Genomic DNA, 25,354 nt, shown 5'->3' with positions numbered 1-25,354 from the left:
TTCAGCTTTGTCATGCTGCCTCTTCCCCAGAGGGCTCAGGAGACATAAGCAACTGCCCACAGGAAATACGCTTCACCTTCCTCCACAGACACAGAGACTCCATGAAAACAGAACAGAGAGGGTGAGCATCTAGCATTTCTTCTAGCCCCCTCCGATTCTCATGAGAAGCTGATAAGCCACTGCATATTTTCATGGTGGGTCAACCCTATCCTGTATCCTCTTCAACACTACTGATCTCAGAATAGCAGAAAAGAAAGGGAAACCACAGAATCCTCTAGTTAGTCTAATTCCTTCTTTTGACATATGAGGAAATAGTTTTTTTTGTTTGTTTTATCTGCTTTATTGAGGTAAGTTGACCAATAAAATTGTAAGATATTAAAAGTATACAATGTAATGATTTGCTATGTGTATACATTGTGAAAGAATTGCCCCCATTGAGTTAGTTAACTCATCCATCACCTCACTATTTATCAATTTATTATTATTATTTTTTGCTGAGAACGTTTAAATTCCATTCTCTTAGCATGTCAGTCTCTGCCCTTGACTGACGTTTGGGTTCATGGCAACTGCACATCTCCTTCCCGATGAGCTGACCCCCAACTGGGCAACACCTGACATAACCACTTCCTGCCGCCATGCCCACCAGAACGACCCACCTCCTAGATCCGTTCCTTCCTGGCCCACTTCATCTCAGGTAACCCATGGCCTGGAGCTGACCCATCATCTGAACAGGCCCTCCATAAACATTTATATATTGAATCAACTCGAGTGGATACAAATTTTCAGGAACCTCATAAAGAATCTAGAAGAGCTGGCTGTAGTCTAATGGTAGAGAATGAGAATAGGTGGTGACACCAAGTTTGAATGGAGAATACCTCTTCCTTGGTGCTCCAGAGTTCAAAAGAAGGCGTAGTGAGTCTTATGGTGGGTGTGAGATCGGGTGAGACCAGGGGCAACTTGCCATGCAGGACTCGTGTATCTAGGGGTAGTTGGCCTCAGGTCCAGCCATCTAGGGGGCCTGGACAGCCCCAGATAGTGGAGCTGCTGAAGACAGGTGCCACCTGTCTAGTGAGTTTTTTCCTCCCTCCACTCTTCTGCACGACAGGTCTTTCCACACAGAAAGCAGAAGCAAAGCCGGCCTGTGTGGCCTTTTGTTCTCCTTGAATGCCTCTTCAGATTTCTGCACGGGCTGTTACTCTGGATTAGAAACCTCTGTCGGCTTCATGAACTTTCCTTCATACCCACATAAGGGAGATGCAGGCAGCTCGCTTGAGCCACAAAGTTAGAGCCCTCTGAGCAGATGAGCATGTCCCAGCTCAGGGGCAGCCAATGACAATTATTTCTGCCATCTGGCTCAACTCAGCCACCAGTCGCTAACGAGCGAACTCTGCTCCCTACTTAACGTGAGCTTAGAACTTTCCCCCAATTCTGTGTCTCATTGATCTTGCCCCCGGGACAAGAGAAAGGTTTTGCCTTCTGAAAGAGTGATGGAGCTTTTCTATCTTGATAGGCAGGCAGCCTCTGAGGTGGCCTCCGATGATCCCATCTTCCACTGCTCGCATTTCTTTGTAATCGATTAGGTTATAAAAGGACTCTGGCTTCTGTATTGAACATTCACTTGTCTCTCCTCTCTTCTGCTCTCCTCCTCTCCTTCACCTCTTATCTTTCCCCTCTCCTTCCCTCCCCATTCTCTCTCTCTCTCTCTCTCTCTCTCTCTCTCTCTCTCTCTCTCTCTCTCATCAGTTACATTAGGGGAAGCAAACTGCCAATCTGTGAGCAACTCTGTGGAGAGACCCCACCTGGCATGGCAAGAAGCTGAGCCCAGCTCAGTCCACGAGTCCACAAGGAACGGAAGCCTGCCGACTTCTCTCTGAGTGACTTAGGAGTGGACCCTTCGGCCCCAGCTGAGTCTTGAAATGATTGCAGCCCCGGTGACAGCTTAACTGTGGCATCATGAGAGCCCTTGAACCAGAACCACTGAGCTTAACTGCCCCTGATTCCCGACGCACAAAACGGAGACCATCAACATTTGTTGTTTTAAGTGACTAATTCTTGGAGCAATTTGTAATGCAGCAATGGATAAACAATAGAGACCCATAGAGGAGCTCCAAATACATGGCTTTCATTTCTTCACTAGCCACCTATTCATATCCTTCTTGCCATCTGCCTTCCGTCCCCACCAAGGCTGCTGCTGGCCCATAAGATGCCCTTGTGCCAGTTAAGAAGAGGGACCCATTCCTCAAGACACTTTCCTTCCTCTGGCTGGAAAATGGTCATGATCATTCACTGTGCGATGGCTAGGATGGGAGCAGTGCCTCGCCGATGGCTGTCTTTGTGCGATGGACAATCCACACCACTGCCTGCAGTGACCCTGGCCCCACTCCTGCAGGAAATTCTCCTGCCCAGCATCATTAATGACTTGCTGTTTTGCAAATCTGACAACCTTTTCTCAGTTCTCCTTTTCTTTGATCTGTTTTACTTGACGCTGTGAGCCACCCCCTCATCCTTACAACTCATTGTGAAGGATTGAAGGAAACAGAGAGAGAATAAGGAAACAAGTGGTCGATTGCTAAAAAGACTGATTGGCTATTACAACAACCCCAGCCCAGCCCACCCCAGCCCAGCTGTGCGTGAAGTCAGTCCTTTATGGTAATCTACCCCAGATGTGGCCTGGGGTCTTCCTGCTCTGATTCTCAAGGTGACCTCTGGTTCCAGCTTCCTGTCTCCAAAGAGTTCTTGTTCTCTGCTCCTGCCTTGGGCCTCTCCCTTCATCGCTGCCCTGGTGTTTGCCAACATGGAATTCATTCTTTGCTCCTTACTTTTAACCCAACCTTCCCCCCGTCTCCCCCCCTATTAAAATCTGAGGAGACAGAAGGAGCACGTTTTCATTTCAGTCACAATGGACCGTGAGACCCCTCTGTTTTTACAAGTTCTTTGGCGACTCTGCAGTCCCCCACTAGCTATCCCCCCCTTCTCTCACCCCTACTGTTTAACTTTCTCTCTCTTAGCTTCTCTCCTGCTAATCTATGCCTCCAGTCATATCTGCCATCTCAAGTTTGATAAAGGTTACTTTCCTAGGCGAAAACAGTTTTTCCCCTAAGAGGAATCTGTTTCCAGATATGAAGCGAAGGGTTGCATTTTGCTTTTTACATGCCTCAGTTCGTTCTTAGTGGCTGCAGATGGATCGTGTTAAAGGCCACCTCCCCAGATTGACCCCAAGTGGAGTGAGCAGTTGTAAGACAGTGAAGATTCTTTTCCAGAATCCCTTCTCTCGCCCTCTTCCTTGGCACTTCCCCCAGCACGCTGCAGGCACTTTTTATTCTGCATTTCTTAATTTCTACCACAGCTCAGAAACGGACTTTTGATTTGATGGATTCCCTATTGTACTTCACAGCGCAGGCAGCGTTTTACTTTGAAGACGATTACAATGGAATGGGCGCTGTTGTTGTTCTTCCTGCAGGCCCAGGCTTGCTGTAATGACATTTTCTGGGACCAGCTTAGGAAATCTAATTTAGATGGTCACCACCTGCAGCCAGTGCTAACTCAGACACTCCATGGGTATCAAAACAATTTGGCTAGACTTGGTTGAACAATCGGCCTCTCTCTCATTGCTCCTTTCCAAAAGTTTCCTAATTATGTCACACATGCTTTGGCTTTGGTGACATAATGCCTTTCCTTCCTCTCAGACCAACTGTCTTTCTTTCTTTAGATTAGCTTCCTTCTTACGTTCCGCAAAGCTGAGCCTGTCCACTTTTTCTTCTTCCCAGAAAGCCGCATCCACTCTTCGGGTTTCAGCTGTTTCTTTTTTAAAGTTACTGGATATTTCCTTTATTTATTTATTCATGAATGTATGCATTTTGTAACCATCTTTACCATTTTATTTTATTTTTTAATGTATTTTTGATTTCAGAGAAGAAAGGAGAGGGAGAGAAAGATAGAAACATCAATGATGAGAGAGAATCATTGATTGGCTGCCTCCTGCATGCCCCCTACTGAGGATCCAGCCCACAACCTGGGCATGTGCTCTGACCAGGAATCTAACCATGGCCTCCTGGTTCATAGGTCAATGCTCAACCACTAAGCCATACCAGCCGGTCTCCCTTTTGGATTCTTTAGCATGGAATCATTGCAGTCACCTCAAAGTCCACAAGTTTAAAACCATGTACATCACCCTTCCCTCCAAATCAGAGTTTCTCATTTCTTTCAACAAAACAAGCTTCCCCAGTCTCTATTCCTTCTTCCTTAATCTCTCCATGTCAAGTTACTCTACGGCTTATACAGAGTTTACAGGGGCAGTGCCCTCAGCATTCCCTGGCTCTGTCTCTCGCTTCAACAGTGTTTGGATGGAACAGACCCAGGGAAGCCCCTTCTTCCAGCCTCTGACCAACCTCCAACCTCTTTTCCAGTCATCACCTTCGGAACCACCTCAGCCATCCTCAGCCTCCCAGACCAGCCAACACCATTTCTGTGTGTTTTTTAAACCTTAACTCATTGCTAAACAACCATGCGCTCTCAAATTTGTCAGAATTATTCCACCAAGGTGGAGGCTGCGGTCAACTGCCTGGCCAACCTGTATCTGTGGGTATTCTACACTTACCTCTCTCTGGGCTTCTATTTCTACCTCGATGATGTGGCTCTGGAGGGCGTGGGCCACTTCTTAGGTGAGTTGAAGGAGAAGGGCAGGGCGCCGAGCGTCTCTTAAAGATGCAAAACCAGCGCAGTGGCTGCATTCTCTCCAAGATGCGCTGCAGCCTCCCCAAGATGAGTGGGCAAAACAGGGCGCCAGGAAAGCTGCCATGGCCTTGGAGAGGAACCTGAACCAGGCCCTTGTGGACCTGCCTGCCCAGGTTCTACCTACAGGCCCTCATCTCTGTGACTTCCTGGGGAACCACTTCCTGGGTGAGGAGGTGAAACTCATCAGGAAGATGGGCGACACCTGACTCACCTCCGCAGGCCGCCGGCCCCCAGGCTGGGCTGGGCGAGTAGCTCTTCTACAGGCTCACCCTCAGGCACGACCAGGAGCCTGTGGAGCCCAGAGGTCTTTGAGGGGCCCTCTGCATCCCCTGGTGTCTGGCTTTTGCCTGAGCCTCTTTCTCCCTGAAACCACTATCCATCCTTTTAAACACCCTGAGCCCTCGCCCATGCACTGGACCACATGGAAACAATAAAGCTTTTTGCAGGGGAAAAAAAGAATTTATAGTTCTTTATTGCCTATATAATGAAGTCCAAAGTCCTCAGGTCACTTGTAATCTGGGCTTGAATTAGTTGAGATTAGGCTCAGTTACATATGTCGGAAAACCCAAAGTAATGGTGATTTAAAAATGAGATAAAAGTGTACTTTCTTTCATGTCAATGAATTCTAGGGATAGACAACCAAGAACTGATACACAAAGCTGGTAGGAATCGTGACCCGTTCCTTCCAGTTTATGCTCTACTATCTTAAGACCATCTCTATTCTTATGATTTAAGATGAAGATGGTGGCGGGGGAGGAGAGAGAGGATATCAATTGGGGAAAAAGGAGACATATGTAATACTTTAAACAATAAAAAAAAATTCAAAACAGTAAAAAAAATAAAAATAAAAAAGAGAGATGAAGATGGAGTCAGGGGAAAGGGCACGTGCCAAGTGCCATTTCCGGAGGTTTCCTAGAAGTATTCCTAGACCCGTGGTCGGCAAACTGCGGCTCGTGAGCCACATGCGGCTCTTTGGCCCCTTGAGTGTGGCTCTTCCACAAAATACCACGGCCTGGGCGAGTCTATTTTGAAGAAGCGGCGTTAGAAAAAGTTTAAGTTTAAAAAATGTGGCTCTCAAAAGAAATTTCAATCGTTGTACTGTTGATATTTGGCTCTGTTGACTAATGAGTTTGCCGACCACTGCCCTAGACCATCCCCAAGGACATCTATTGGCCAGAATGTCACCACATGGTCACATCTAGCAATCTGGATGGATGGAAAATAAAGTCTTTTTTCTGAGTTGCCCAATATCAAACTAAAAATGGGGGGTTCTGTTCCTACGGAAGAAGAGTGAATAGGTATTAGGTAGAAACTAGCCATCTCTGCTATAGGTCTCCCCGGGGCTTCCCTGTGCCCCCGGCACACCCTCCTATCAACACGTCCCGCTGGACTGGGATTGTACTTGTTACCACCGCCCACCAGGCAGAGAGCTCTTTCAGGCTGAGAATCTTGTCAGTTTCGTTTTCAGATGCTGGGACTTGGTGGAGTGCTGGCAAGGAGAAGGGGCTCAGCAAGTGTCTGATGAATGAACAGATACCATCGGAAACAATACAGGAGGGAGGGGCTCAGGAAAGTGGGCTGAGGCTGGGTTTGTTCCCAGGGCAGGGGGGAGCTGCTTTGGCGTATAGTCCTGTTCTAGAAAAGATAACCCTAAAGGTCATAAAAATCCATAATGTCATATAGCATCATTATGCCATTTGGGTAACCCTCTGAATTAAACATGGCAGACACCCCTCTCCCCTCGACAGATGGTCATGAGCAGGCTGGAGCCTGCGTTCCTTCACTCCAAGCCCAGGGTTCTCTCCCCTAGAAAGTGGGAGGCGGGAGCAGACTGCTGAATCGCCTCACCTCCAGGGCAAGAAGCCCTGTGTTCTTTTGTTTTGTAAACAAATGAAGTCCTGGAGTCCTGGAGTCCTGTTTCAGGAGGAAGCAGCAACTCCAAAGAGGCCCAAAGAGGAACTTGCCTTGCGGTGTTACCCCATCAGGCTGACCCTCTGGCCCCTGTCAATTGCCAGCCTGGTAAGTACACGGGAGGCCAAGGACCTAGAACCTGCAGCTGCCTAGATTTCAGTAAGAAGTTTGTCTTGGGGCCCATCCCACATGGTGTGTTATTAAAGGACCAGAAAAGTCTCCTTTAATTGTCTACTGTCCCCAAACAGGAGCTCAAGGACACTGTTGGAGCCCAGCCTCTGGCCAGGGTGAACAGTGTCTTATACTGGATGAGAGAGTAGGGCTGCTTGTGTGTTTTCCTGTCTAGTTCCATCTCGGACTCAGGACAGCACGCTTTGTAGTGCTGTCCTGAGATGGGGAAGTGCTGGTTGGGCCTTACACTGATTCAAAGCTCCCTCAGGCAATCACTGGCAACGTGGTTCTCCAGAGGTCCTGGGCCCGCAGCATCACATCACCTGGGTGTTGTTAGAAATGCAAATTATTAGACTCCCTCCAGGCCCACCGGATTAGGTGGATTCTCTAATAGCTCTGGAAAACACTTGTCTGGCAGGCACGCCCAGGTGAGAGTTGAAAAGGGTAGTAAGCAAGAGTGTGCGGTCTCTCTGGGCCCACAATGAGAGTCGTGGGGAGCCGGGTGGGGCGTGTCCTGGCCTGTCTGGGGTGTTGGCTTTGAGGAGGCACTAAGGCATTTTTCCAGTACATGTTGTTTCCTGAGAGAAGGAGACCCATCCAGGAGGAGGAGTCATGGCCACGAGGGACAACAGGTAAGGAAACCGAGGAGGAGGCTGGAGCAGCCAGCTGGGACAGGCAGGCCCGGTGAGGTGTGCCAGTGGCTAATGGGAGGCCAGCTTTCCCAACCAGCTTTCTCTTGTGCTGTTTCCGGGCCAAAGATTCTCAGCTGGCAGCTGCCTGTGAGTTCTGGATGCCTGCCCTTCATGGTGTTGACCTTCATGCCTGCCTTGTGTGAGCAAACACTACCAATGAGCAGTTGGAGTTCTCCATATTTCACGCTACTTCTCGTTACCCATCTTCCACCAGCTCCTCGCCGTGGTGATGTGGGGACATCCCCTCCCGCAGGCACTGTCAACCTGATTGGTGTTTCAGGTTTTGTTTCCCGTCTCTCCCTCGCCGCGCTTTGTCATTCCAGGGATGGGGAGATGGATGGGATATCAATATTACATGTGGTCAGGGACTGGCATGCTGAGTTAGATGCGTCATGTTAAACACCCGTACATCACTTTATGAAAAGTTATTGGCGAGAAACTTCTAATTGTCCCGTGCTGTGGTGAAATCCTCCACGCTTCCCCTGGTCTAATAATGTAGCAGTCCTCGCAGCCACAGCACCATCATCGGGTCTGCACCTGTGGACGGTCCTGGCTCAGGTGGGCTGAGCTGGACCACATGCCGGGAACTGAGCAGTGGAGGTGGGGAGGAGAGAGGTACTCGGGGGAGGAGGGGAGACCCATTTGTGGAGTTGGATTCTGAGGGAGGTGGCCAACATTTCCTGCGTCCACATCAGTGACTGGGTTTGACACATGATGAGGGTTTGCTGGGGTCCACGTGTGGGGCAGAGAAAGGGGCGTCTGGCAGAGGTGGGTAGCCACCTGAAACTCCATCAGGTTTGGAGCTGGGTGGGGCCAGGGCAGGGCCTCCTATCAAGGACCAGCCGACAGCCAGGGGCTCCAGGCTGGAAACAGGCGCTCTATGAACGAGGGTGGTGACGAACGCCTGCAGGAAGGCGGGTGGATACATGGGTGTCTGTTGCAACATGCGTGGCCGAAAGGGCGAGAGGCTGCACACCTGCCGGGACTTGCTTCAGATGACAACAGGCCGCAGGGCCTGCAGGAGGCAGGGCTGTCGATGCTCCAGCCCGATTCCACTGCCAGGAAACCACGGGAGTTATCAGTTAGATAGTTTCCAAGGATGTCATGGATTTTCTGAGCTTTAATTACAAGCCTACCCTCCACATGTATGGCCCTGCTCCTGCCGTTCCTGGTGGAAGTTTCTGGATCTCTGCTGGCTTCCTGAACACAGCGGGCTGTAGAGGAAAGCACGTTGGAATCAGGCAATGGGGCTCTGAATTCTGGTTTTGCTCTGTGAATCTGGCTATTTCTCTTCATCGTGCTGAGCTTCGGTTTCCTCGCCTCTGGAGTGGGACTCGTCAGGCCACCTTCACAAATGTTATTGCCGCCACTAGGATGGAGGAGGCCAAGCACTACCTCACCATGGAGAGGGCTCTGAGTCAACGCTGGTTTCCTCTCGTCTCCCCGCTGCCCTCTCCCAGCCCACACACTGTACAGATGACTTGAAAACCCAAGCGCTTTGGGTAAACACACATGAGCTTATCTACGTCAACACTGTTGTAAACAGGGCCTTGGGGAGAACGGACTATGTCTATATTTCTTTCACTTGGAAAACCAGAGGCAATTTTCTTTCCGTGTAGTGAGAGAGAATCTATGCTGGATATTCTATCCTAGAGATCAAGTTCAGTCCTCCGGGCATGGAGTTACACAATATCCATCGCAGTGACAGGGAAGGTTGGGGCCTGGGCCTCGCCACAGCACTGCTTGTGGACAAGGCGTCTGGCTGGTTGCGTGTTGGGGAGAACAGGGTGGGGCGTGGGCTCAGGTGCTTGGACAGGCTGTCCGCTCTGTGCTGCCAGGTTGGAACAGCCCTGTGCTCTATTCCCCTCTGGAGGAGTGAATTTCTAGAATTCCTGCCTCGTAGCCGGGAAGTGAATTTGGGTTCTATCACTGCAAGCAACCCTGCTGGCTCTGTGTTCCCCCGTCTCCCCCCTGGAGTTTGAGCCTGGAGTTTGGTGCTATTAGCATAAGAGGGGAGGTCCCTCGGAACTTCAAAATGTCATTCAGCTTCGGGGCCACCTGGCACGTCAGAGCTTTACAGCTGCATTTAATCTTCCTGGAGGCTGGCAGCTCCCAGCGTCCTGGAGCCTGTGGGCGGGGGATTGGCTTGCCCCAACTATGCCTTTGAGCTCAAGAGTCTTCAAAAGGGAGAGTCACGTTACAAAGCTGTAGATGCTCCAAAGTGCTGTGGGTCAGGGCTCTGTGATGTGTGTATGTTATCTTGGCTTAAGAGTAACTTTGGAAAGCGGTTGGATTATCAGTTGTTTTTGCTACACAGACTGGTGAAGTGTACATGGAAATTTTGGGAAGACATAGGGAAAAGAAAATGGTAGGAAAGAATAGGTAGGGACAATTCTGAAGGAGGAAAAGATGAGGAGGGAGGAGGAAGATGGGCAGGAGAAAGGAGTGTCAATTCGCCACAGTTGAGCAATTCAGTTCTGTGTACGCACAGTATGTCCCTACTGTACACCAGGTACTGATTCCAAGCACCTGCAGCCAAACAGCTCCCTGAACTCTGTTGTCAACAGCAAGGTGAGGTGTCTGCAGGGCAAGGTGTCACAGGGAATGTCCAACGTTATGGGCAACTCCCCACATGCAGCCAGGGAGGCATCTGCCCAGGAAGGCTGGCCATGAACATGGCCTTTCCCATTCCTTGGCAAGACATCCTTTAAGCTCTTTTTGGACCTAGACAGGACCGGTATTGTTTACTGCCTGATCTCCAGGGTCTAGGTGCATAGTAAATGTCTGTTGAATGAAGAGGAATGAATACTTAATTTAATACTGTGAAAAACACCACCAGGAGACTGTTAGCCCAGACATGGCTCACTACACTAATGCCTCTTAAATTTATTTTGAAAGTTATGCTGTTGTCTTTGAAGAGGGAGCAAGAGGCCTAGAGTCAAGGAATACAGGAATACAGGTGACTTCCATCAGTTGGAGAAGGTCAGGAATTGGATTCTCCCTTTAGAGCCTGCAGAAGGAATGGAGCCCTGCATGTGCAACTCTCTCTCTCTCTCTCTCTCTCTCTCTCTCTCTCTCTCTCCATAGTAATCTCCCGAGAATCTTTCGAGGATGAAAAATGCCGATTCTGACTCATAGGTCTGAGGTGAAGCCTGAGACACTGCACTTCTAAAAGCTCCCAGATGACACTGAGCCTTGGGCCACTCTGAGCAACAGAATCTTCATCTTGACCAAGAGCTGGTCAGCCGTCATCTACTTGACCCTGCATCCCTCCAAGGTCAGAAGTAATGCGTCCTCACTGAATGGTTCTTAGAAAGCCTGACGGCCACTTCACCAGAAAGTGGAAGCTTGTAGGATGGAACTGAAACGAATTTCACTCCCAGCCTTGTCTGCAACCTGCTGAGCTCTGCTGCCCAGTGACCCAGGACCAGACAGAAAGAGAAAGCAAGCATTTCTGCTCCTCCCTCCGCTGGCACCCTGGGACATCCCCACACGGAGAGGCTTGTGCCCTGGGCCTCACTGAGCACCCCTGTGACCAAAGCCTTCTGAGGTGCCAGGAAGGTGGTAACTAGGATCCTAAGGGCAGGTGAGGCCAAGGACCATTCTGTTAGGGGTCTTTGCTGTGGTCTAAGCCCTTTGAGGTTCAAGGTTCTCTTTTTAGCTTGTGTATTGTTTTTGGACAGATCCAAATACTATTCTATGGAATCCAATCCAGCCCTATTAAACTACCATCACCTCCTGCCATCACCCCCATTTCCACCCAAATTACTGCCACCTCTCTCACCTCTGCTGCTCCATCGTCTCTACCTCCTCTGCCTCTAGCTCACACCCATACAGTGTTGTCACATCAACCTGGTGCTTAAGCACCATTGTCTCCGTTTAGAAGTATAGGGGACGGAGAAATTAAGTCCCGTGTCTGAGGTCTCAGTGTTAGTAAGTGGCATGGCCGGGACTAAATGTCACCTGACTCCAGAGCAAGTATTGTCCCCAATGCTCAGTGTTTCCTCTGATCCTCCAGTCCCAGCACTAGGCCTATGGGTCTCACCCTGGCAGGGAGGACCTGGTCTGTGGGGAGGTGCAGAGTCATCCGACCCTAGGCACGGTGCTTACCCAGACAGGACAGGAACTTGGATCTCCCTGGGCCCAGGGGCCAAGCCCATTGGGTTATGGTCGTGCTCTGTGCCCACGCAGCAGGTTGAATGGGTCACTTCACTCTCAATTCAGTGGGGTGGATGGGGGAAGTGGCCAGTGATTCACCGTCACTTCATAACTTAAGTCTATAGAGTCAACCTTGGAAAGATATTTATTTGCTTTTAAAATCAACAACAACCTCCCTCACCCTGCCCCCATCCTGAGCCTGTGATGTGGGCAGAAAGACGCTAAGCCATAAAATACAGATAATAATGCCTTACATTGTTACTGCAGTGCACACTTTCAAAGAGCCCATAGATTTTATTTCATCTGAATCCTCCTAATGCCTCCTTTTAACGTCGCAGGACAGGTGTGATTATTCTTATTTTGCAGACGGGAAAACGGAGGCTCACAGAGGTCAGGGGACTTGCTCACGGTCACAGATCGAGGTCCAGAAAGCAAACTGGCTGTCCCCAGTTCTGTTGTTCTTTTGGTCACATGCACATGCTGCGATGGGCCCCTGCCTTGGACACACAGGCCACCATCCCATAAGGATTCAGGTGCACTCTGTCCAAGCCCCGACAGACTTACTGCCAGTGACTGTCATTTCTTATTTTATTTCCCCAAATTGCAACTCTTTGGAAAAACATCTGAGGATTAACCAACAAAGTGCTCTGAGAGCCGAGTTGGCATCCCAGTGAGGACAGGACATGGAACACCCAGGGGAGGGGCAGGAATGCTTCGAGAGGGAAGGGCACAGGTACCAGAAACCAGCCCACCCAAGGTCACGCCCAGACACAGCCCATGTGGGGAGCAACGGGCAGGTGTGTGCTCCCCGTCCGTGGCAGGCATGGAAGAGCCAGGGGGGCAGGAGGCAACCGGTCAGGTCCAGAGCCTGATTTTAAGAAACCCAGACCCTGAATTCTGGAGAAGAATTGTTAAGGATTCAAGTCTGGCAACAAACAGTCTGGGCAGAAAAAAAGTGTCTAGGCAAGATACCAAGAATGCCAAGCATGGAGCCTGTCACTAAGTCAGGTCGCATAAAGCAGAGGGTGTTTTTAGACGTCCTGTCCAAGACTGAACTAGGTGGAAGTGTTTAGGTTGGTCTGAGTCCACGGGGGACGGCAAGCAGCGAGGAGAGCCTGCAGGGGAAGAGCTGACACGCTTCGTGTAGCTGTGTTTCCAAGCAGACTTTCTCCACAGCACTGTTCCGTACCTCGCTTCTGAGTGTGGCAGGAAGGATGCCGTGGGTTCAACAAAGATGGGAAATAGCCAATCAAATGAAGTGAAACAGGTTCCTTTATGTCAGAGGTTGTCAGCACCTTTCAGATGCAAACATGCCATGCTAATTTCCAGGTGAGAGCTATTGAAAGCAAAGTTTTCCAAACTCTTGAGCCCCCTCCCCACTGCACTCTTCTTCTTCTTCTTCTTCTTCTTCTTCTTTTTTTTTTTTTTTTTGCCTTAGCACACACATTAACATCTCCTAGAGCACAGTTTGGGAAACTCAGTCCAACTGTCCCTCAGCCGGGCCAAGAGCCATACCTGGGCCACCTTCTGCTTCCCACACCCGGGCCCTGGTCTTTTTCCTCTTCAAGAGTGTGCTGGGCCCTGGCCGGTGTGGCTCAGTTGGTTGGGCATCATCTTGTACACCAAAAGGTTGCTGGTTTGATTCCCAGTCAGTTGGGGCACATGCCCAGATTGCAGGCTTGATCCTGGTAGGGGGCAGCCGATCCATGTACGGCTTTCACATCAATGTTTCTCTCTTTCCCTCTCCCTTCCTTTCTCTCTAATAATCAATTGTAAAAAAATCCCAAGAGTGGCAGGATGGACCCAACACAGAGGGGTTGGAAGTGGCCCTTTGCTCAATCACTTACTTTCAACATGCTGTGACGACTGTCCTCCAAGGTCATAGAGTTAGCAAATAATAGAACCGGAACTGAAATCGGCCTGACAAGCTGTCAGACAGAAAAATGGCGGAGCTGACAGTTTTCTGACAGTTGGGCTCTACAAGTCCACATCATGAAATAAAAACAATGATGATCTAGTCAGGCCTGACAAGAAGACAAAACATTGACATTATCAAGAAGTCTATATTGAATACCGATTTACATAGCCCTCTCCCTAGTAATAATAAGCCCCTCCCTAAGGGCGTATGTTGCATCCAGATATAAGGTAATGATATGAGATTATATGGTTTAGCAAGACATTTGTTATGTGTCCACAAACCACCATGTGTTTTAAAAGCAGTGTTTGAAATCATAGGGTTCTGAAATCAACACCTCACAAAATTCTCTAAACTTAATGATAAGTGTTTAACGGCTTTTTCTATCTTTTTAAAGTTGTCTTAGTAGCAGAGGCAAAGAATTACATACCATAATGACTAAAATAAAACCAGGGAAATCATACACTATAAAAAAGAATAGGTACTTACTTGTTTGTACACACTGTTGGAAGATGCAGAGAAAACATTGCTATGTGTTAGAACAAATTATGAAGTGTTGGGTATCTGGTTATCATATATAATCCTATATAATAAAGAGGTAATATGAAAATTGACCATCACTCCAACATACAAGATGGCCACCCCCATGTGGACACAAGATGGTCAGCAGGGGAGGGCAGTTAGGGGTGACCAGGCCTGCAGGGGAGGGCAGCTTGGGGGGACCAGGCCTGCAGGGGAGGGCAGTTGGGGGCAACCAGGCCGGCAGCAGAGGGTAGTTAGGGGTGGGCGACCAGGCTGGCAAGGGAGGGCATTTAGGGGTGTCCGGGCCAGCAGGGAAGGGCAGTTGGGGGAGACCAGGCCTACAGGGGAGGACAGTTAGGGGCAATCGGGCTGGCGGGGAGCAATTAGGTGTTGATCAGGCTGGCAGGGGAGTGGCTAGGGGGTGATCAGGCTGGCAGGCAGAAGCGGTTAGGGGCAATCAGGCAGGCAGGCAGGCAGGCAGGCAGGCAAGCGGTTGGGAGCCAGCAGTCCTGGATTGTGAGAGGGATGTCCGACTGCCCATTTAGGCCCTATCCCACGGGGATCGGGCTTAAACGGGCAGACAGACATCCCTCGAGGGGTCCCAGATTGGAGAGGGTGCAGGCTGGACTGAGGGACACACAACCCCCCCCCCCCCCCTGCTTCCATGCACAAATTTCGTGCACCGGGCCTCTAGGAATATAGATAAAAACCCCAGCATGTTTTAGCCTATGGTATCGGTTGGATTGTTTCAGGTATGAAATATACATACAGTGGCTGTGTGAATGTGTACCATTAAAAGAAAAATGTACCAGTGAAGATATAGTTTCAACAGAAAATGTTTTCTTTAATAAACCAATTCTTTGTCAAAACTGTGGAAGTGTACTCACCAATTGAGGAGTAGAATAAAAGATTCCTTGGTAAGAATACAAATCTAGCACTGTCAATGAAAGTCTTTCATTTGTTGGTGAGCTATTGCTTCAAAGCCAGGAGTGCACAAAATACAACATATCATCAATGCAGTAATTGTTACAAAAACAAGATTTCTGAGTATAATAGAATCCTTACAACATTTTTGTAATGAGATACAAGCAACGTGCTTGTAACAACCATTAAGCTTGAGGATGAATTATGCATTTTTTATCAATAGTTTCTGAACTTGCTGACCCTTTCTAGTATGACAACTGGTTGTGTCAGTATTATGTCACCTAGTAAATATTAGAAAAAAACCCAACCAAAACCTCACTTCGTGGAAAAGAAGTAATTGCTTTTTGAAACTAAGTTGTATAGAGCAATGTGCAATGGTGCTTTTTAAAAACAAAGGTTAGGGAGGGAATTGATTTTGAAAGCAGATGTTTGGGAATGTTGCCAGTGTTCTGTGATTCTGTAAAAACTCTCATATCTATAAGTAAAAAGAAAACACTAAGAAGTACATTTTAAAACCTGTTTTTAAAATCTCAAAAGGAAGAGTGTCAGTGGGGTTCGAACCCCTTTGTGCAAAATGGGACATCTTCCAAGGCGTTTGCTAAGAAATAAAGGTTGAAACCAGGGAGAAGGGCCTTTCATTAGTGACAGTTCAACAAAAATCTTTGTGTAAATGAACGACAGTCATGATTTAGTTAACACAACCAACAAGGTATCTTCTGTTTGGAGCTACCCATGTTTGCAAGGAATCTTTTCTTTTTAACTGTGACAACTTTTGAAAGCAAGTGTGCAAACAAAATTAACATGAAACCAGACCGACGAATCCTTATGTTACAGAGCTTTAAATCAAGATTTTAAACGGTAGTGAAACACCTTCAATCAAAATGCTCTCTTCCCCCTCAAATATCATTACTATTTTAACAAGAGCAAAACTTCATTTCAGCCTTATTTTGTTCTTTAACAGCTTCTATTTTTGTAATGTCTTGTGGTTTATATATCGGTACAGTTGTACATATATATAATTTATAAGTAAATATGTCTATATCATGCTAAAGCTTTTTGCTGATACAGGTGCATAATCAAAACAGCATGGCGAGCCCCACGGCAGACTGTAAAGCCTTTGGGGGTGACCTGTGTCCTCAGCGATGTTTCCTGGTAGCTTACACAGAACACATGGTAATGAGGCTCAGCTCCGTCGGCTGATTGGCTGACGGATGGACTGAATGAATGAAGACACCTATTGGTCAAAGCGTTCTGTTATAGAAACAACCTAAATATAAACTCGGGCCGGGGGGAGGGGGAGAGACTGAATAAATAAATAAGCATTTGGCTGAGTAACAAAAGGCTCCTTGGTTTTCTTATTTTATTTGATTGCTTGTCTGGATAACATCAATAGTCGCTAAGTGTATCGAGTGTCCCCTCTGCCAGGCGGTGCTCTGTGCTGTATACCCAGGCGCTCCTGCATTCTCACAGCAGCCCTGTGGGATGAGACCTAAACCATCACCTGTGCTGTTTCCCAGGCACCTGTGCCTCCTTCTAGAACAGTGGTTCTCAACCTTTTTAACGCCGCGGCCCTTTAATACAGTTCCTCATGTTGTGGTAACCCCCAACCATAAAATTATTTTCGTTGCTGCTTCATAACTGTAATTTTGCTACTGTTATGAATCGTAATGTAAAGATCTGTGTTTTCCGATGGTCTTAGGCTCTACAGCAGCGGTTCTCAACCTTTGGGTCGCGAACCTCTAGCAGGGTCGCCTAAGACCATCGGAAAACACAGATATTTACATTACGATTCATAACAGTAGCAAAATTACGGTTATGAAGCAGCAACGAAAATAATTTTATGGTTGGGGGTTACCACAACATGAGGAACTGTATTAAAGGGTCGCGGCGTTAAAAAGGTTGAGAACCACTGTTCTAGAAGGTGGGCTGCCCTGGGGGCAGCTCTGGAAACTGCTCCTGTTTCCTGGTCTCCCAGGGGACTTTAGACCCAGCGAGATCCTGATCATGTCTCCAGCTGGGGAAAATGCGGTACAAAAATAGAAGCGGAAAAGAAAGGTTGAAATCGAACCTCCACACATAATGACATTATCTACTGGTCAGAGGAGATATGCTCTGAGCTAGTTTTCCAATAAGTGGCAAAACACAAAGCTGCCCTGCAGCCTTCCCTTTGGGCACCTTCCTCTCTAGGGGGTTGACCGCCTTCGTCCACTCCTTTTCTCTCCCTGCAGCAAGGGACATGGGTTTGGCCGCTTAGCTTTGGAGCGTGCAGAGTCCTGAATGGTGCTGGCGGCCAGCTTCGTCGGTGTGTCCTGTGAGGGGCTCACAAGGGCCCTACACTTGGTTACTGCTCTGTGTCACTGTCTTAAAATTCTTAAGAATTTTTCAGCAAAGGGTCCTGTATTTTAATTTTTGTACGGGACCCCGCAAATGGAAGAGCGGGTCCTGCGTCCAGGCCAGGATGGGGTAGTCCTGGAGAGGATGGGCTTGGGGAATTTATTCCAACTACAATTGTGGACCCAGGCCCATTTCCACCTTTGAAATCAGGTTTAGAAATACACTTAAATACAGACTTTGCTCTGTTACAGCCCCCTGGCAGAGTGGACAGAAAGCAGCCGCCTCCCAGCTGATTTGGGCAGGTCAGGTGGTGAAAGTCTGCCCTCCCTCGTGTCCTGGGCCTTGAAATATTCCCTGTGTTCAGGGCCCACCCAAGAAAAGAGCACTTGAGAGGTGGCTGCTCCATCAGCCTTTTTCATAGCCTTTGGGACATCAGTGAAGACAGACAATTCCGAATTGAATTGAATAATGCTCAGAAGGGAGCAGTCAGAGGCACGTCCTGTCACCGCCCTGGTCACCTCTGAGGCTGGAACCAAGCGAGGGGCCTCCTCGTAAGGTACTCGTGTGAGGCTGAGCCTTTGCTAAAAGGCCAATAATCTTGTTCCAGGCTCAGGTTGAGAATGGATGGAGAACCAGCGTAGGCGTGCACTGCAGGGCCGGGGAGCAGGACTCCCAGCCCGGGCTGCACACAGGAGGCTCCAATCTTTATACCTCCCGTTCATCAAGCACCTCCTCCGCCAGACTCCGTTCAAACATGTTCCCACTTAATGTGCTAACAACCTTTTAAGGTGGACATCATCCCTGTTTTATTCCAGTTGAAGGAATAGGGTCATTCCTAATAATTCAAGATGAGGATCTCTTTTTTGCTCCTTTCTGATCCCCAGCTCCCTGGTCAGTGTGGACTCTCCAATCACGGCACCTGGTGGTGCTTGAGACTTTAATTGATCATAAAGAACGAAATTCAAATACCCGAACACGTCCACGTGGACTATATTTAGGGCAGCCTCCATTTCCTCTCCCTTCCCCTCCCCCACTCCCTCTTCTGCTCGCCCAGCACCAGGGAAAGCTGATGGCAGATGCCTGTGGCTGGATGCTGTGCCAGGGCCCAGAGGGATGGACTCTGGGCCTCTCTGGGAGGACACACAGTGCCAGCTGCCAGCTGCCAGGACAGTGGGCGCACGCTCACCTGACAAGTCTTCTGACCATCACACAGAGATCCAGGGGGGCACCCTTCCCGGCCTTCTTCAGCCGAAGCCCAGGGAGCTCTCGCTGCTGCTCGCAAGTTCCTTGTTGCCGAGGAGCTGGGCCTCACCCGGCCAGCTCCCAGGAGGCTGGGTCCGGGGCCAGCTGGATCCGGGGTCTGCCCTGAAGAGTGGGTCTCTGTCTCTTTGCCCAGGTCAACTTTGACTCACATTTACTTCACTTTGGTGGCTTTGTAATGAACACTTACAAAGATCTGTATGTGGCCCTTGAGAATAGCTTTTCTGCCAGGGCCAGGAAGGTGGGGGTTTTCCTGGGGATGTCCTCTGGCTTCAGAGCCGCGAAGAGCCCCCTGCAACTGGCCACTTAATAAATAAACAACCTAGTTTAGCTTTGCTCTTGTATAAACCATCTTCCTTCATTCTTTGAACTTTAAAAATATGATGAAATACATGTATAGGAAAAGCCTGAAATATACATGCATCAACTTAAAGGAAGTTACCAAGCAAGATCTTGTGAATCCAACATCCATGTTAGAAATAGCAATGCTAGTATCTTAGAAACCCTCCGCACATTCCCTCTCAAATGCAGTGCCCTCCTTCTCTCAAAGGTCACAACTTTACTGATTTTTTTAATGGTAATTGTCACATTGATGTCCTTTACTACCTTCACTATCTAGCTCCTTTTTAAAATGGAATCAGATTTCATGAATTCTTTGTCAAACTTTCTTCTTTTAACATTAGATGTAAGATTCACCCAAGTTGATAAATGAAACTGTAGTGATTCATTTTTCACCGATGCCTACATGCTCCAGTGTGTTAATATACCCTAAGGTATTTCCCAATTCACTCATGATGGACATTGAGTTCATCATTTCCAATTTTCGTGATTTTATGAACAACACAGCCATGAATATGCTTGCACCCATCTCCCTAGAGAGACATATTTGCAAATGTTTCTTTGAGAATTATTAGCTGGGGATAGAATTACTGGGTAGTTGGTTCTTACTTCAGTTTTACTAATTTAAAAAATATATATCCTGAGGTTTTGCATATTTTCTTAAAATTTTAGAAGATACATTCTCTCGTTATTTAAAAAATTTAAAAATCATTTTCTTAATTTTTAAAAAGTTAAAAGCGTGACTCTCATATAATACAGAATGGACATATATCAAAGACGTTTTAACTCAGTAATTAATGAGGGAATGATTAAGATGGTGAAGTTTGGTTTAAAGAAGAATCTGAGGAGTGAAGATTTGCAGTTAGTTGGTTAAAGGAATGCAGAAATAATGTTGCTTATAGACACAGAACTGGTAACTGATATAACTAACCTTGAGGTTATCTTTCCCACTAGTCAGAAATCCACTAGTCAACATGCCTGAGCTCTAATCAAATAGTAAACAGCAAAGTCTAACAGTGTATTCTAGATAACTAAAAAGCTCTTAGATGAGCTTGTGGAACGAGGACACTGACAGGGCAGGTGGTCACTTTCCTGTCCTCTTTCCAAGTTTTGGGTGTTTTTTTCTTAACAATACTGCCCTTTGTTTCCAAGTTTGTGGTGAGGATCAAATGAGAATATGCTGAAATGCTTTGTAAACTGTAAGGTGCCAAATATAGTTTCATTATTATGGTTGTTTTACAAAGCCCCTTGAATAACCACTGATGTGGGAAGGAAGTATTGAATGCCCATCCTTTAAACTGTTGTTTTTTTATCTCAGTTCTTACAAAAAGTCTGAAAAGACACAGAATCTGCTTTGGTTTCCCTGTCTGTAAGATTGAGCTAATAGTAGGGTGTACCTCCCTGGGCTTTGTGGGAATCGATGAGTAATACAGACTTACCGCTAAAAACAATGCCTGGTATACAGTAAGTACCCAGGAAATACTGCTTCACTAAATACTTTGTTATATCTCCCAAAGTTTAATTTTCTTTAACACCAATGTATTTGATTTCTAGAAGTTCTATTTGATTCTTAGTTCTTTCATAAATCTGCTTTTTTTTTTTTTTGCGGGGGGGGGTGCCTTATTCTTGTCTCATGTTTTAAATTCCTCGTCTTTAATCTTTCTAAGCAAATGTATAGTCTGTCTTCAATCCTGTTATAAGAAAGACTGTAACGTAAAATGTGGGTCTAATCTTGCCATTTGTTTTGTCTAATGATTCTCACAGGGATTGTATCTTCATTTTTTTTCTAATTAAAAGATTTGCCTGCTGTTGAAACTCCACATATATGCTAGTAAAATAAATCATAGTCCCCCCCATTAATTTTTAAAATAATAGCTTATTAACTAGAGATGACTGAGTTCTTTAATTGAAACAGAGGAACTCATGGTGCCATCCTAGCCTTGTGAAGACAATGTCCTCTTTTTTTAGACTTTTATTTTGTACCATGTTTATCTGCAATTTGGCCCAATTCACTGCTGGAATCATCTGTTTTATGCTTTGGGATTTTCCCCTTCCCTGGACACTAGTTTTCATTTTGATGAATGTCCCATTATGCAATGAAAGTATAACTTGGGGCCAGTTACCTCTCCTCTGAGACTTGGTTTTCCTCTCTGTAAAAAGGGGATGACAGCCCTGACCGGTTTGGCTCAGTGGATAGAGCGTCGGCCTGTGGACTCAAGGGTCCCAGGTTCGATTCTGGTCAAGGGCATGTACCTTGGTTGCAGGCACATCCCCAGTAGGGAGTGTGCAGGAGGCAGCTGATCGATGTTTCTAACTCTCTATCCCTCTCTCTTCCTCTCTGTGAAAAATCAATAAAATATATTTAAAAAAAGGGGGGGGATGACAATAGGAATGTAGAAATTTTAATTATTGTGCCCCATGATGCCTATCATAGTATAAGCCCTCTGTCAACTCTTATTGGTATTATTTTTCTTTGTACCAACCTTTTTTTTTAAAAAAAAAATACGCTTTCTATATTTTTATATGTGTTTATTGATTTCAGAGAGGAAGGGAGAGGGAGAAAGGGATAGAAACATTGATGAGAGAGAAACATCCATTGGCTGCCTTCTGCACATCCCATACTGGAGATCGAGCCCATAACCCTGGGCATGTGCCCTGACCGGGAATTGAACTGTGACCTCCTGGTTCATAGGTCAACACTCAATTACTGAGCCATGCCAGCTGGGCTGTACCAACCTTATCCCAATTGCATTTCTAGTCCTAAATCAAATGCATCCTGATATTACAACCTTTGTAACAACATAATCACTATTAACTCCTCACCCCTTCCATAGTGTCTCACTAATCCAACTCTCCCTGGCTTTATCCATCCTCATTTTCTCTGGCTTTCTTGTTGTCTCCTAATCACACCACGCTCATTCACCTTTCCACTTAATGGAGTTTTCTCAGTCTCCACGAACACTTTCTTTTTGGCCTCTAACTAAATCATCTCTCCATCCTAAAGAGCACAAAGTTCCATGTCCTTTATGAAGGTATCTGACCAAATTTAATCCATACGAATCTCTTTTGCATTAAAAAAGCCTCTATGGAGAAGAACATGGACTGGAGCTTCCTCAGGATTTGTTGGCTTTGTTTGTGGTGTGGCTGTGGGTGTCATCCTAATGAGACAGAACGTTTTCCTACGGGTAAGGGACATGGCGTGGGGTCAATGTGTGTATACTACCACCGGGTTCAAGTAGGTGCTCTCATATGTTTTTACATTTTGGCTTTTCAGCATATATTTGGTGGGAATTTGGGGCCTGGTTTGTGTCCCTCCAGAGAGTTCTCTTTGTTTCTGTCAAGTGCTCCTTGGTCACCAGCCTGGGACCACTGTTTGTTGTTAATTTTTCAGTCCGGGGGCTCCTGGATTACTCAGTTAGTGTAAATTCCAACCCAACCCAAGTGAGGGGGCTTGAGGTTAGGAATTCCGTGATTTCTTGAAATGGGAACTATTGGAGGTATAGAGACTTGAGGGCAAACCGGGTGTGTGTGTGTGGGGGGGATGAACTCTTGGATTTAATGGTTCTCTTTGTTGCTACACTGTGGTAAGCCAGGAGCACAAGGTATGATGAGGCAGTTCTTAAGGATGTGTGTGACTTTGTCACTACGTTTTTTGGTCCTTAGGAAGAAGTGGAGCAGGTATGCTATCCCCATTGAACAAACAGAAATTGAAGCTAGGAGAACACTGGGACAGGACCTAGGTCCTCCGGGGATTCTGCCGTTTTGCAAAAGATGATGACTCTTCACGAGAGGAAGGCAGGCATTCTTCATCCATCCATTACTACCCTGTTCCCACACCTGTCTCCGGACCTCTCCACTTCCCCTGCAGTGTGAACACTATCTCAACTCTCCACAGATGAGAAAAGAACTCATTTCCAGGTGTACAGTATTTTAGAGCATTTTTACATGCATTTCTTGTTTTCCAGCAGTGCTGGGAGGCAGGCAAAATGGGTTCTCTGAGTCCACTTTTATAGACGAGGAATCTGAGAGACTGGGGCTCAGGCTGCTGATGGGGTTTGCTCTGTGGGCCACACATTCAAATGGTATAACTGGGGTTCTAACTCACATTCTTTGTCATCCCACGCTATGTGATAGGAGATATACGGAGATATACTTAGAATGCAGATGATAATGGATTCATTTTGTTTGCTTTTTATTGAGGTGAAATTCACAGGACTTACAATTAACCGTTTTAAAGGGAATAAGTCAGTAGCATTTAGTGCATTCACAATGCTGCGCAACCACCACTCCTAGTTTCAAAACTCATCCCCGCCCTGGGTTTTTGTGCAAAATCAAAGGAATGAGCTGGGAAAGACATCCAGTCAGGGCCTTGCTGTGGTAGGGCCTGGGTTGTCAGACTCTCCAGCCCTCTCTCAGCAACCTGGTAACGTAGAAAGAGGAAATCACTCCGAAATTTAGTCCCTGGAGTAAACCAGGTTGAGGATATGTAAGGTGTTCATGTCCCAATCCTTTAATTTTTTAAAATGGCATTTCAACATTGTCCTCTTTCTGGAAACTTTTGCCAAGGAACTTCCTAGTCTTGAGAGCAATCGGATGCGTTTACCCGTCATTGCCGCAGCGCTGAATTGCACTGTCACAGAGTTTCTTGTCTCTTGAAGGAGTTTGTCTTCTTGGCCAGGAACCTCACAGCCTTGGAGGTACCACAATGCTCTGTGCTGTCCTGGTTACAAAACAGGTGCGTGGCAGGTATATGTTCAACTGTAATGGATGGTGGCCAGCCAGCTCCCAAATTCTAGCCAGCACCTGGTGACCAATGTCCTGCCCACACTCTAAGTAGTGGGTTTGGGGACTGAGGATCTGCTCCTCCAGTGCTGGCTGGAGCCTGATAGGGGTCGGTCTGTCTCGGGTCGGCCATCACTTGGGCAGCACTGGCTGAGATGACACGAAAGGCTCTAGCTCCCACACCTGCATCGCATGACAGATGGAAGGCAAGAGCTTCAAGCAGGTTAACCCAAGAACAGAGTGGCTTTGGCCTTCATTTAAATTCACCAATTCCAGGAGCATCGGTCCCAGGCCTCGGTAAGTCAGGACGGTCCTTTTGGCTTCCTACGTCACCAGGTGTGGGAGCGCTCTGTGGTGGCTGAGGTAGAGGGCTGGGGAGGAGTGTGTGGCTGGGGCTTCTCGGATGAGCATCCATGCGGCTGGCGGGCCTACAATCTCACAGTGTTCAGGCTTATTGGAGGATTGTCCTTCTGGCGGCTTCTCATGGCTCTCCATGCCATCACCACGCCGACGCCAACTGCAAGGCCACCTCCTGCCGCCACTGGCACGGCCCAGGAGAGCTCGTTGGGGCCTTCTTCTGCCTGGTTTTGGAGTAGCTGACTATTCCTCAGGGTGTGGAGGTAAGGGCTCTCCTGCGGAGGAGGAGAGGGTCAGGGGTTGGGGCCTCTGAAAACCATCCAGCTGCCCACCTTGGGCTCTTTGGGTCCCGTGCCGGAGATACTACCACAGCCTTGCCCATGTCCCCAGCTCATGGTCTGCAAAGCTCCTTCATCCCACTGTGCCCAGAGCTTCCAGAGGAGGGTGTCCAAAGTGGTCAACACCCAGCTACAACCTCCTGTGTGTCTCACCAGCATCTCCTTCCTGTCGACCCCATTGTGAAAGATTGGGAACTGACAGGTGACCAATGAAAGTCTTGGGGGAGACCCCCAACTCTTTCTTTTAGGCCACTGCTGGACAACTATTCCCATCCTCCCACCCAGCGGTGCTAGGGGAGCACAGAAGGTCAGTGTGGAAGGACAGCTGGTTCTGCAGTCGATTGGAGAACCAAAATGAGAGGGGCCGGGAGAGAAGGCACTTGGGCCTGCCTCCCTGGGTCCCTTCCCCCCTTTCAGCGAACACTGAGTGCCTGTTGCGGGAGCCATGGCTGGGGGAGCTGTGCGAGTGCGTGAGGGCTAAGATATGACATCTCTCATCGCCCAGGTAGGAGATAAGACACGTTGAGAAGCGATCACATCACAAAGGAGCCTTTCGGTGTCTTAGGAGCAGTGTCAACAGAAGAGAGGCCAAGGCAGGTGTGCAGGGACAGTAGCCCAGACAGGGCCTGGAGGATGAGAAGATTTTCCAAAGGCTGAGATGGGGGATGCGCCTCCAGAGGAGCAGGTGGCAGCAGTGAAAGCACAGACAGGGCAATCGTGGGGCTCGTCTGGGAACTGCTCCATTTTCAGGAGCAGAGAGTGTCCAAGGCGACGGAACAGACAATGTCTGAGGTGCCTTTCTTCCATGGACGGTTTCATGGAGGGAAGGGTTTCAAGTAGTCCTGACCATACTGGCAGGCTGGTGTCTGGCAGTGATCATGGGATGGATGGAGTGGGGAGAGAGGAGAGCTGGGGAG

General features: G+C 47.8%; 1 protein-coding gene and 1 pseudogene across 2 annotated transcripts in view; one reads left to right on the top strand and one right to left on the bottom strand.

Annotated features, from left to right (window-relative positions):
* The first annotated feature begins 4,504 nt into the window (after positions 1–4,504).
* LOC307111588 (ferritin light chain-like) lies at positions 4,505–5,046 on the top strand (annotated as a pseudogene). Its single transcript has one exon. The product of its transcript is annotated as a ferritin light chain-like (transcript).
* An 18,994-nt stretch (positions 5,047–24,040) lies between these two features.
* Positions 24,041–25,354, bottom strand: part of PLB1 (phospholipase B1) — a 130,679-nt gene continuing 129,365 nt past the window's right edge. Inside the window, exon 59 of the mRNA XM_079792562.1 lies at positions 24,041–24,374. Within this exon, the coding sequence (XP_079648688.1) occupies positions 24,171–24,374 (204 nt within the window). The 3' untranslated portion in view covers positions 24,041–24,170. The remainder of the gene's footprint in view (positions 24,375–25,354) is intronic.

This window comes from Cnephaeus nilssonii (assembly GCF_951640355.1).
Source record: "Cnephaeus nilssonii genome assembly, chromosome: 15".
Taxonomy (NCBI): domain Eukaryota; kingdom Metazoa; phylum Chordata; class Mammalia; order Chiroptera; family Vespertilionidae; genus Cnephaeus; species Cnephaeus nilssonii.
Note: the sequence above shows the minus strand (reverse complement) of the source record. Positions and strands in the feature narration are given on the sequence as shown.